At 38.6% G+C, this 13689-nt stretch overlaps 1 protein-coding gene across 1 annotated transcript in view; it reads left to right on the top strand.

The window, feature by feature from the left end:
• The window catches only part of WDR44 (WD repeat domain 44), a 93413-nt gene that overhangs the window by 59651 nt on the left and 20073 nt on the right, over window positions 1-13689 (top strand). Inside the window, exons 11-12 of the mRNA XM_023202370.1 lie at window positions 1672-1810; window positions 3086-3150. Of these exons, the coding sequence (XP_023058138.1) occupies window positions 1672-1810; window positions 3086-3150 (204 nt within the window). The remainder of the gene's footprint in view (window positions 1-1671; window positions 1811-3085; window positions 3151-13689) is intronic.

Raw genomic sequence — 13689 nt, 5'->3', positions numbered from 1 at the left:
GAACACAAGGAAGGCAGTGACAAAATTTAGAACTGAATAAATAATGTTGTGCCCTTGATTAGGGAATCTGTTTACATGTTAAGTCTAAAAGTTGGCTTAACTGGAAGGAAGCAACCATAAATATATTGGATGGCAACCAAATTCAAATTTAAATTTTGATGCTTACGATCTACAGATAAAATGTTTGAGTTGATTTTAGTATTTTTCTTAAGGAAATTGATAAATTTCCTAGTACTGTATTGACTCGTTATTTCCTGTTTTAAATAAAATCTCATTGTAGTAGGCTCCAAATGACTCATTTTTAATACACTTGAATTTTGTAGAAGTGAATGGTTATTTCAATAAATGGGCTGTGGCATAATCTTTTTGATACATCTGAATGTGTATATAGTAGTATTTCTTGTAATAAGATTTGGTCTTTCCAAGTTAAGAGGTTCGTGTTCTTTCTCCCTTCTCCTCTACCCCCACCACACACACATACTTTCCTACTGTTTTCAGTGTCTAGAGATTCTGGCCATATACTTTGAAACCTTGTTTCTAGAGAGAAAAGTAGGATGCACCAGTCTAATACTACTACCTTTTTTTTTCCTTTTTGTGGCAAAGTCTTGCTCTGTCACCTGGCTGGAGTGCAGGGGCAGGATCTCTGCTCACTGCAGCCTCTGCCTCCTGAGCTCAAGCAGTCCTCCTTCCTCAGCCTCCTGAGTAGCTGGGACCACAGGTGCGCACCACCATGCCTGGCTAATTTTTTGTGTTTTTTGTAGAGATGGGGTTTCACCATGTTGCCCAGGCTAGGCTAGTCTCGAACTCCTGAACTCAAGTGATCCACCCACCTGGACCTCCCAAAGTGCTGGGATTGCAAGCACGTGCCACCATGCCCAGCCCATTCCAAAACTGTAATACTTCTAAGTGCCTGGTGCTATGAGGGTCACTGCCAAGGTGGGCTTTAGTCTTCCTCAATCCTGCTTAGTTGTGTGCTATGCTGAGGGCTCTGCCACCCGTCTTTATGTTCAGCTAGGGGACTGAGATCCCCAACTAGGATTTGTGCTTTTCCAATGAAGATTTCTGACCACTTTAGAACTCCCATTTCTGTTAATATGTGGACAGGGTTTGAGTTCTTGAAGTTGTTAGTTTAGATTATGGAACACCACAACTATCTTACCCTACCTTTCTTCTGAAAGTCTACTTTTGTGGTATTAAAGCACCATTGAACTTTTGGACTTAAATAGTGTTAGCAATGTGAGGATTATCTTAGTATACATTATTTGGCATAATTTTAAACTTTGGCTTTAAAGTCTCGTCTCTAAATTTTATTTTATTTATTATTATTTTTAGATGGAGTTGCGTTTTTGTTGCCCAGGCTGGAGTGCAATGGCACAGTCTCAGCTCACTGCACCCTTCACCTCCCAGGTTCAAGTGATCCTCCTGCCTCAGCCTCCCAAGTGGCTGGGATTATAGGCGCCCACCACCATGCCTAGCTAATTTTTGTATTTTTAGTAGAAATGGGGTTTTACCATGTTGGCCAGAATGGTCTCAAACTCCTGACCTTAGGTGATCCTCCTGCCTCAGCCTCCCAAAGTGCTGAGATTACAGATGTGAGCCACCGTGCCCGGCCAAAAGTAAAGTCTCTAAAGTTGTAAAGTATTAACTTTGAACCTTCTTTTGTTTTCATAGGGAGCTGTTTGGACCATGAAATTTTCTCACTGTGGCCGATTACTTGCCTCAGCTGGACAAGACAATGTAGTGAGAATATGGGCTTTAAAAAATGCTTTTGACTATTTCAACAATATGCGAATGAAATACAATACTGAAGGTATTTTTCATGTATTTAAAAATCTACAGAAACTGAAGTTTTTACATTTTAGATATACTGATGCCCTACTTTTCTGGCAGTCATTTGCAGCAACCACTATTTATGATAATAGCCAAAAACTTGAAAGTAAGACAGACGTCAGTGGTAAAAAGTCTCTAAACCCAATGAAAAGAGCTGCCACAAAGCTTTTAATTTATCCCTTTCCAGGTGTAGTGTGTAGTTAATTTCATCAACTATTGAGAACATGTTATTTGGTTTCCTCTGGCAACCTTCAGTTCTATCCTAGGTTAAAATAGAATTGCTAATTAACTAGAAAAAGAATGAAAATCATATATATATATATATATCCAGTAAGTAAAAAAGACTAGGGAAAGAGTCATGGAAAATGAATGTGAATTGTCAATACCTCAAGGGATATATGAAAAAAGTGTTGAAAAGAGAAGCCTCAGAACATTATGTACACACTGATTTCAACTATGTACAGATATTTATGTATCATGATGTTATCAGGAAAGTATGTAGAGTTGATGTAAATTTGGGCTTTAAGTTTATGGGATTCTTCTCTAATAACTATTTAACTATGTAATAAGTTTTTTCCACACCCTCCCTGCCATCAAGTAAGGCTGCAAACAAGAAGTAAAGCATAGGAGGAAGGAGAAAAAAGGTGGCCGTGGGTGAGAGTGAATAGTCAAGCACCAATTTGAGGAACATAGAAGTCTAGGGAGAGTCACTAAACTGGCAAGCTAGGCCTCATATACTTGAGTACATCCTGTGAGTATTGCTTGCATTATGTTTCAATACTTAGTTGAAGATGACAATAATTTGACAAGAAATTAAACTGTGTTTACTATATGGTGAGTTTTTCTAGTCCTTGCTGTTTGTCATTTCTTTTACTGCCCTGCCGTAAGCAAAAAGACTATTTTCAGTGTCCCGTGAGACTAACTGCAGCCCTGACCCTTTCTGCTCCTTTATTGTTTCTCTTGCTACTTGTCATGATTAATAAGAATGTGTTCTATTTGAATACTGAGGATTTAATGGTATTTTGTTTACTAAAGTAGGGAAATGGTTAAGCCATTTTATGAAGTTTTTATGTAAACATGATTAAAACAAATATTTTGGCTCTTATGGGGTTATGCCTCAATTGTTAGTGTTTTTCTAGAATACTATATTCTCTAACTATTAGACATTGCTGTGTCATTACTTCTGAATGCTGTATTTTGGTGGGTCTGTGTGTGTACATACATCCCTTTTTTATAATTATTATGTTGTTTTTAGGACGTGTGTCTCCATCACCCTCCCAGGAAAGTCTAAGTTCATCAAAATCGGATACAGATACAGGGGTATGCTTATTTTTTTATGGTTACTATGTGAAATGGTATGATTTAATTTGTTTACCATGAAGTATTTTTATGTATCAGAAATTACAGTTGCATGAAGACACTTAATTAAAATTAAGATGTATCATTAGAAACAGGAGTTTCTTCAATTAGAAGCAATTAGCAAATGAAAATTTTTGATGTTTAAAGGTTGCCAGACAGTGAATACTATTCCTCAGGGTAGTATATCACTAATGTAAACTTAAATAATACAAAAGCCCCTCCCCTCAAATCCATGTTAGATATTTTTTAAATAGTGATAATAGATACCCAAATAAGAGATAATTAAGGAAAGAAAAAAGATATTTAAGTATTTTAATTTTCTAATCTTCTTGGTTTAATAAACACTTTATAACAGTTTCAGATAAGGTATCTTAATGATTTTCATTTGGTTTTAGAGCTGGAAGGTTAAATATAACCAATTTTAAACCTAAAAAAGCAGAATATACAATATTGTACTAAGTTGTCACCTGTGCTTTTTGTGTATTGCATTAGGTAAGGGTGATATAAACAAGAGAACCTAAAATGTCTACCTGCTCAACAGTATTTTCCTGAGATTTCATTGGCTCCAATATTTGACACTATCTTTTCCCCTTCTCCTGGCTTTCCATAGTTCTGTTTTCCCTTATTCTTTTATACTACCACTGTTTCTTCTTCCACCTCCTTACATTTACTGTTTATCAGAGTCTGTTCTTGGCCATTTTCAATAGACATATTTATGCACTTCTTCTAGTTCTGAACTGGCTTTAGATCTGTAATTCTTTGTTTACTTTCAGTAACTTTATAATTTTTAAACAAGAACATTATTGTGCTTGCTGCCTTTTCACATAGCAATATATAGGATCTCTCCACCTACATGTAATTCAACCACATCAACTAATAGGTCCAAAACTAAACTCCTTCGACAAATGTTTTCTGAGTGCCTGCCATATGTGGCAGACACTGCCACATGCTATAAAATCAAATGAGACTTATTCTCTGTCCTCAGGGATCTTGTGGACTAGTGAAATAGGTAAACTCACAATTACAGTATTAGATGGTGATATTCTACAGAAGGTACTACACAAGAATAGGTTAGCCTTATAAATCACAATGTTAGGAATAGTTTCCTGGAAGCTTGTTATTTGAGCTAGGATTTAGCTATATGAGAGAAGAAAGGAAGGAGTGTATCAGATACAGGGAATAGCAAGTGCAAAGGCATGGAGGCTAGTATGTTAAAGGTACTACAAGGAATTACACATGGCTGGGAAAGGTGCATGTGTGAGATTGGTGGGAGAGGTAGGCAGGAGTGGGATTTTAAATGACTTTCTGTGTTAAACGAAGACATTGGAATTTTATCCTGCAAACTACTGGGAGCAGGGTGGGGCTTTGAAGGATTTCACTCAGAGGCGTAATTACCATGTTCAGATTTTTGTTTTAGAAAGAGTATTCTGGTAGTAATGTAAAGGATAGACTAGGCGGGGGCTTCAGGTTAGAGACAGGGAGACCATGTAAGAGGCTGTTAACCCAGAGAAATGGTTACTTCCAATTATGATGATTATGATAGCAGTAGATCTAGAAACTGTAAAGATAAGCTGAATTGAGAGATGTAAAATAAGTCTAATTTGTAGGACTTGGTGACTGACTAGCTGGCGTAGTAAAAGTGAGTAGCCTAGGATAAATCACAGGTATCTGGCTTGAGTAGTTAGCTAGATGGTAATGGTCATTCATAGAAATATTTTTTTAATTTTAATTTTTCCGTAAGTTATTGGGATACAGGTGGTATTTGGTTATATAAGTTCTTTAGTGATTTTGGTGCACCCATCACCCAAGCAGTATACGCTGCACCTATTTGTAGTCTTTTATTCCTCACCCCCCTCCCACTCTTCCTCCCAAGTCCCCAAAGTCCGTTGTATCATTCTTACCTCTTTGCGTCCTCATAGTTTAGCTCCCACATATCAGTGAAAACATACGATGTTTGGTTTTCCATTCCTGAGTTACTTCTCTTAGAATAATAGTCTCCAGTCTAATCCAGGTTGCTGCAAATTCTGTTAATTCATTCCTTTTTATGCCTGAGTAGGATTCCATCATGTATATATACCAGTTTCTTTATCCGCTCGTTGATTGATGGGCATTTGGGTTGGTTCGATGTTTTTGCAGTTGTGAATTGTGCTGCTATAAAGGTGTGTGTGCAAGTATCTTTTTTTCTAATAATGACTTCTTTTCCTCTGGGTAGATACCCAATAGTGGGATTGATGGATCAAATGGTAGTTCTACTTTTAATTCTTTAAGGAATCTCCACACTGTTTTCCATAGTGGCTGTACTAGTTTACATTCCCACAAGCAGTGTAGAAGTGTTCCCTGACCACTGCATCCGCACTAACATCTGTTTTTGATTTTTTATTATGGTCATTCTTGCAGGAGTAAGGTGGTATCACATTGTGGTTTTGATTTGCATTTCCCTGATTATTAGTGATATTGAGCATTTTTTCATATGTTTGTTTGGCCATTTGTATATATTTTTTTGAGAATTGTCTATTTATGTCCGTAGCCCACTTTTTGATGGACTGTTTTTTTCTTACTGATTTGTTTGAGTTTGTTGTTGATCTGCAGCTAAAATTCATGGTGTGGGCCTCCGCATGCTGCTCTGTCCATCTGAGTAGGAGCTGCAATCTAGTCCTGTCTCCTGTCTGCCATGATGGCATCCCATTATGTTTAAAATGTTTCTTATAGATAGCATATAGTTAGATCATGTTTTTTTACCCACTCTGCCAGTTTCTATTTTTTAATTTATGGTACATTTATACCATTTAAACTTAATATAATTATTGCTACTTTAAACAAATCTGTCATCTTTATGATCATTCATTGAAATATTTTCATCATTCACCCACAAACCTGCTTCTCACTTCTGAACCTTATTTAGTGGCATCAACATCTACAAGTTACCTTTTCATCCCAATCAAAAATACTCCATTACTTTTTCTTCCTTACCCACATATCAAATTAGTAACAAATTCCTAGCCACTCTACCCCCACTCACAAATACCTGTGGAACTTACCCCCTCATCCCTAATTGTCACACATATCATCTAGGTCTTTAACACTCATTTAAATGCTTGCCATAGTCTCCTAATTGTTTTTTCTGCCTCTGGTCTCTACCCAATTCATTTTCTACACTGCCACCAGCCAGCCAGGTTTTTTGAAACAGATTAACTATGCCATTTTGTGGTTTTAATTTTTTTTTTCTTTTTTTTGAGACAGAGTCTCGCTCTGTTGCCAAGGCTGGAGTGCGGTGGCATGATCTCGGCTCACTTGCAACCTCCGCCTCCCGGGTTCAAGGGGTTCTCCTGCCTCAGCCTCCCAAGTAACTGGGATTACAGGCACTCACCACCACACCCAGCTAATTTTTGTGTTTTTAGTAGAGATAGGGTTTCACCATGTTGGCCAGGCTGGTCTTAAACTCCTGACCTCAAGTGATCCTCCTACCTCGGCCCCCCAAAGTGCTGGGATTACAGGCATGAGACACCACGCCCGGCTTTGTGGTTTAAAATCTTTTGACGGCCCTTTATCGCCTTCACAATAAGATTCTTCCCTATATTGCCTAATCTTAACTTTTGACTCAGTTCCAATTCCCTAGTGCCTGTGTATCCTACCAGCCATGCCTGATACAGGTCTGTACACTAAACACTTTCACCTTCATGTCTCTGTCCCTGCTGTTTGCTTTGCCACAGATGCCCTCTGTTTCCTTCACAGGGCAAAGCCCTACTTATCCTTCAAGATTCAGCTCAAATATCTTATTATTTTCCCCGAATCCAGCAGGTAAAATTGTTCTTCATTTGTATTCTAATAGTACATCATAGGTACTTTTATACCGACATTACCACATCTTTCTTATTAGTCTCCCTGGGTAGGCTCTGGGCTGATTGAAGGCAAAGAACTGTACTTCACAGATTTTAGTATCCTTGGAATCTAATTCCGTTCCTGACTGTAGTAGGCCTGTAATCATGTTGAATTCCTGCCTGTGGACCTTTATTCCTATTGTTCCCCTTATTTGGATGCCTTGATCGTCTTTCTATTCAAAGCATGCCCATTCTTCATGGCCCACTTCCTCCATAAAGCCTCACTGACTAATGTGGCAGTGATAATTTTAACTGCTTTGCTTTAGGGAAAAAGACTTGCTTTTATTAGTTTAATTTACCATACAGTTTCCAGGCATTGATTACTATTAAAAATAGAGACTATCTGTAGTATCTTTTATTGTGCTTATTTCAGCAATCCTACTTATAGATCCTTAAGTACATCCATCTAACCCCAAACAAACCTTAGTAACTCAAATTTTATTGAATACAAAGCCTTTTTACATGAGAAATAACATTTATGTCCATTGTTTTCGGAAAGAGATCATTTGAGGTTTGTTTCCCTTCTGTCATTTTATTTGGGGACAGTTAAAAGAGGCTTCTATTTCACATGCCATTAGAGTTTGACACCAGGAATTATCTTTTAACCTAGTGCTAGCCGCAGTGAGGCACAGTAAACACAATGGAGTTTATGTTCCTGATGTGTGTATTCTTTTTTTTCTTATGATGGTGATATCTTTTTCATCTCTTTTGAAGTACTTTTTCAGTCTTTTGTCTTAGCATCTGTGTGAAATATAATATATAAAAGTATTGTACAGTTGAACATACAGAGGGATGTACCCAAGATCTCTCACCTATGCATTGGTAATGCCAAGCCTAGAATTCTGGCTATTTTCTGTTTCTGTTGATTTTCAAAATTAGCTCAACAAATGTAAGAAAGTCAGGAAAAGATACATGTTTAATATACTCTATTATCTTAGAGATTTATAAAGTAGGGATTTTTTTAATAGTTGGCTTTTGCAGAGACTGTTAGACCTCATGGTTTCTAAGAATTGATAATTGCATCAGATTGCAAATATGAATATACTGTATCCATTTTAATAAGTATAAAATTTCTTTTTGATACTAGAAGCTGAAAGTATGCTATTTACCTAGAAATTAATGTTTTTCTTGCAAATTTATGTTTAATGTGCATGATTAGGGGAACATTAGCATAGGTGTTATAGCATTTAACTGCTGCTTAAAATTTTTGAGAATAGGCCAGGTGCAGTGGCTCATGCTTATAATCCCAGCACTTTGGGAGGCCCAGGCAGGAGGATCGCTTGAGTCCAGGAGTTTGAGACTAGCCTGGGTAACGTAACAAGACAATGTCTCCATTAAAAAAAAAAAAAAAAAAAAAAAAAAGGCCAAGCGTGGTGGCATGTACCTATAGTCCCAGCTACTTGAGAGGCCGAGGCAGGAGGATCACCTGAGCTCAGGAGTTTAAGGTTACAGTGAGCTGTGATCACCACACTGCAGTCCAGCCTGGGCAACAGAGCAAGACCCTGTCTCAAATAAATTTTTCTGGGCCAGGCACAGTGGCTCATGCCTGTAATCCTAGCACTTTGAGAGGCTGAGGTAGGCGGATCACCTGGGGTCAAGTGTTCAAGACCAGCTTGGCCAACATGGTGAAACCCCGTCTCTACTAAAAATGCAAAAATTAGCTGGGCATGGTGGTATGTGCCTATAATCCCAGCTACTCAGGAGACTGGGGCAGGAGAATCGCTTGAACCCAGGAGGCGAAGGTTGCAGTGAGCCAAGATCGTGCCATTGCACTCCAGCGTGGGTGACAAGAGCAAAACTCTGTCTCAAAAAAAAAAAAAATTCTGAGAGTATATCGTTAGAATCTAGAACTTGGGTAAAGAAAGGTAACTGTAAGGGAGTGAGAGAGAATTTTTGTGAAATGTAGGTATGCAGCATTTGATACAGATTTGTCTTGGTACTATTCATAACCTCACTTTACAAATGAAGGTTTAGAGCTGTTAAGTAACTCAACAATTTCACACAGTCATAGCATCAGAATTAGAACCCTGCTCTGTCTCTAGAGCTTATGTTTTTAATCATTATGCTCCAGTAGTTGACATCTTGAGGTCTGGGACTATGTCTTCATTCAGTCTACAGATGTTTATTAAGTGCCTACTATTTTTATTAATCACTGTTCTAGGAGCTACAGATATAGTAAGTGAACAAAAGAGACAAAAATATCTGTGAACAAGAGACAAAAATAGAATGGAGCATGCATTCTAGTGAAAGAAGACAGAAAATTAAAATAAGTAAATTTTATAAGGTTTTTTTGTTTGTTTGTTTGAGCACAGTTTCACTCTTGTTGCCTGGACTGGAGTGCAGTGGCACAATCTTGGCTCACTGCAACCTCTGTCTCCTGGGTTCAAGCGATTCTCCTGCCTCAGCCTCCCAAGTAGCTGGGATTACAGGCACACACCACCACTCCCAGCTAATTTTTTGTATTTAGTAGAGACGGGGTTTCACCATGTTGGTCAGGCTGGTCTCAAACTCCTGACCTCAGGTGATCCATCCGCCTTGGCCTCCCAAAGTGTTGGGATTACAGGCGTGAGCCACTGCACCAGGCTATAAGTTAATTTTTTAAACCACTTTATTGAGGTATTATTGGTATACGAAAAGGTGTATATATTTATTATATAGAACTTAATGAGTTTGGCGATAAGTATATAAGCATGAAACCATCACCACAATCTGTGCCATAACCCAAGCATCACCTATAAAAGTTTATTCTCATCCTCTTATTTAAGTATACGATACAGTATTGTGAACTGTAGGCACTGTGCTATATAATAGATCTCTCGAACTTATCATTCTGAAAGTGAAACTTTGTACCCTTTGACTAATACCACCTGTTTCCCCAGCCCCAGGGCCTCGCAATCACTGTCCTACTCTGCTTCTATGAGTCTAATGTTTCTAGGTTCATCATATAAGTGGCATTATGTAGTATTTGTCCAAAAAGTATCTGGCTAAATTTCACTTAGCATAATGTCTTCCAGTTTCATTCATGTTATCACAAATGCCAGGATTTTCTTTTTATGACTGAATAGCATTCTGTTGTGTGTATATGCCACATTTTCTTTTTCCATTCATCTGTCAATGAACATTTAGGTTGTTTCCATGTCTAGGCTATTGTGAATAATGCTGCAGTGAACATGGGAGTTCAGATACCTCTCTGACATACTGATTTCATTTACTTTAAATATATACCCAGAAGTGGAATTGCAGGATCATATGGTAGTTCTATTTTAAATTTTTTCAGGAACTTTCCTACTGGTTTTCATAGTAGGTGCACCAATTTACATTCCCATCAACAGTGTGCAGGGTTCCATTTTATCCACATGTTCACTAGTACTTGTTATCTTTTTATATATATATATATAATGGTCATCCTAATAGGTGTGAGGTGATATATCATTGTGGTTTTGATTTGGAAGTCAAATCACCTGATTAATTGGTGATGTTGAGCACCTTTTCATGTACTCATTGGCCATTTGTATGTCTTCTTTGGAGAAATGTCTATTTAGGTCCTTTGCCTATTTTAAAAACTGGGTTGTTTGAATTTTGGGGTTTTTGACATTCAATTGTAGGAGTTTCTTATATATTTTAGATATTAACCATTCATTAGATATGGTTTGCAAATATTTTCTCCCATTCTGTAAGTTGCCTTTTCATGTTGTTGGTTGTTTCTTTTATTGTGCAGAAGCTTTTTAGTTTGATACAGTCCCCTTTGTCTATTTTTACTTTTGTTGCTGGTGCTTGTGGTGTCATATCCAAGAAATCATTGCCAAGGCCAATGTCAAGAAGCTTTTTTCCTGTTTTCTTCTAGGAGTTTTACAGCTTCAGACCTTACATTTAAGTATTTAATACATTTTGAGTTTATTTTTGTGTATGGTATAATATGGAGTCCAGTTTCATGGGGTTTTTTTTGCATGTGTATCTCCAAAGGTAATCAGTATTGTGAAGAAAAGTAAAACAGACAAAGTAGGATGTCAGGGAGTAAATAAGGTGGGTGAGCAAAGCTTCACTGAAAAGTGTTGTTCAAGCAAAATACGAAGGAGGTAAGGAAATGATCATATGATAAGACCATTCCAAGTACAGAGAGCAGCAAGTGAAGCTGCTATAAGGCAGGAGTTCTGGTGTGCTCAAGAAACAGCAGCAAGGCCTGGGCAGCTGGAGCCAGTGAGTGAGAAGGAGAAGAAAATAGAAAAGGAAAACAGAGGTGTGGATGCGGGGATCAGAACATACAGGCCATTGCAAGGACTTTGGCTTTTGCTCTGAGTAAGATGGGAATTAGTGGGTTTTCAAACAGAGACTGACATAATCTGCTATATTTTAAAAGGATCATTCTGACTTCTATACTGAGAAAAAACTATAAGAAGATGAGGGCCAGGCATGGTGGCTTATGCCTGTAATCCCAACACTTTGGGAGGCCAAGGTGGGCAGATCACCTGAGGTCAGGAGTTCGAGACCAGCCTGACCAACAAGGTGAAACCCAGTCTCTACTAAAAATACAAAAATTAGCCGGGTGTGGTGGCAGGTACCTGTATTCCCAGCTCCTCGGGAGGCTGATGCAGGAGAACCACTTGAACCTGGGAGGTGGAGGTTGCAGTGAGCCAAGATCGTGCCACTGCACTCCAACCTAGACAACGGAGCAAGATTCCATCTCAAAAAAAAAAAAGTTAAGAGATGTCTTGTTCATTCTGGTATTCCAAATAAGCAATACAATATATCTGCTACATACTGTATGTGCTAATGAATGTCAAAAGCCTTATAATTTTCCGTAGCAACCCAACTTTATAATATCTTTAGATAGGCCAGGCGTGGTGGCCCACGCCTGTAATCCCAGCACTTTGGGAGGCCGAGGCAGATGGATCACCTCAGGTCAGGAGTTAGAGACCAGCCTGGCCAACATGGTGAAACCCCGTCTCTACTAAAAATACAAAAAAATTAGCTGGGAGTGGTGGCGTGTGCCTGTAGACCCAGCTACTCCAGAGGCTGAGGCAGGAGAATCACTTGAACCCGGGAGGTGGAGGTTGCAGTGAGCTGAGATGGCGCCACTGCACTCCAGCCTGGGCAACAGAGCGAGACTGTCTCAAAAAGAAAATCTTGAGATAATTAGAAAATTTGAGTATGGATTAGATACTAGATGATATAAATGGTATTTTTTTAGGCCTGAGAAAGGCATGGTAATCATATTTAAAAGAAGGGTTATCAGTTGGAGGTATATATAGAAGTGTCTACTGATAAAATTATTAGTGTCTAGATCTTGCTTTCAATGCTGCAGCAAAACTAAACAAAAATGGGAAGATTGATAAAGTAGGTAAGATTTTGATAATTATCAAAGCAGGTGATGGATGCATGGGGTTCATTGTATTATATGGAGTTCATTATACTCTTCCATCTACTTTTGTATATATTTAAAATGCCCATAATAAAGAATAGACAGTGGCCGGGCATGGTGGCTCATGCCTGTAATCCCAGCACTTTGAGAGGCCAAGGCAGGAGGATCACTTGAGCACAGGAGTTCAAGACTAGCCCATGCAACAAAGAGAGACCCTGTCTCTACAAACAAACACAAAAAATTAGCTGAGTGTGGTGGCACATGCCTGTGGTCCCAGCTACTCAGGAGGCTGGGGTGAAAGGATCGCTGGAGCCCAGGAGGCGGAGGTTACAGGGAGCCGAAGCCATGCCACTGCACTCTAGCCTGGGCAACAGAACAAGACCCTATCTCAAAAAAAAAAGAAAGAAAGAAAACTAGAAAAATATATGTATATAACATTTTACTTGGTAATTCTACCTTTAATAATTTATCATAAAGGAATAATCAAGAAAAAATAAATACCAAAAAATGGAACAAAAAACAAAAAGAAAACAAAAAATTATTAGATATTCTGAAAGATAAGTAAAAAGATTCTTATGTCATAATAGCTAAAATTTGAACAACTTTAATTTCTTTCTTTCTTGAGACAGAGTTTTGCTCTTTTTGCCCAGGCTGGAGTGCAATGGCACGATCTCGGCTCACCGCAACCTCCACCTCCTGGGTTCAAGCGATTCTCCTGCCTCAGCCTCCCGAGTAGCTGGGATTACAGGCATGCACCACCACCCCGGCTAATTTTGTATTTTTAGTAGAGACGGGGTTTCTCCATGTTGGTCAGGCTGGTCTTGAACTCCCGACCTCAGGTGATCCACCTGCCTTGGCCTCCCAAAGTGCTGGGATTACAGGCATGAGCCACCACACCCGGCAACAACTTTAATTTCTAACAGTTGGAAAATAAAAACTGGTATAACCCATGCAGTAAAATACATGCAATCCTTAAATTGTTTTCAGAGACTATTTAATGATGTTAACAATGGTCACAATAAAACATAAAGTGAAAAAAGCAGAATGTAAAATTGGATACAATATTATCACTATTTTGGCTAAAAAGCTCCTATAAATATACATATATTTTTTAAGGGATAAGAATCTCCCTCTGTCACCCATGCTGGAGTGCTGTGGTACCGTCATAGCACATTGTGACCTCAAACTTCTGGGTTCAAGCAATCCTCCCACCTCCCACCTCAGTCTCCTGGGTAGCTTGTGCTATATATAGGCAAGCACCAC

The sequence above is a fragment of the Piliocolobus tephrosceles genome, chromosome 12 (assembly GCF_002776525.5).
Source record: "Piliocolobus tephrosceles isolate RC106 chromosome 12, ASM277652v3, whole genome shotgun sequence".
Classification (NCBI taxonomy): Eukaryota; Metazoa; Chordata; class Mammalia; order Primates; family Cercopithecidae; genus Piliocolobus; species Piliocolobus tephrosceles.
This window is presented reverse-complemented; position numbering and strand designations above follow the sequence as displayed.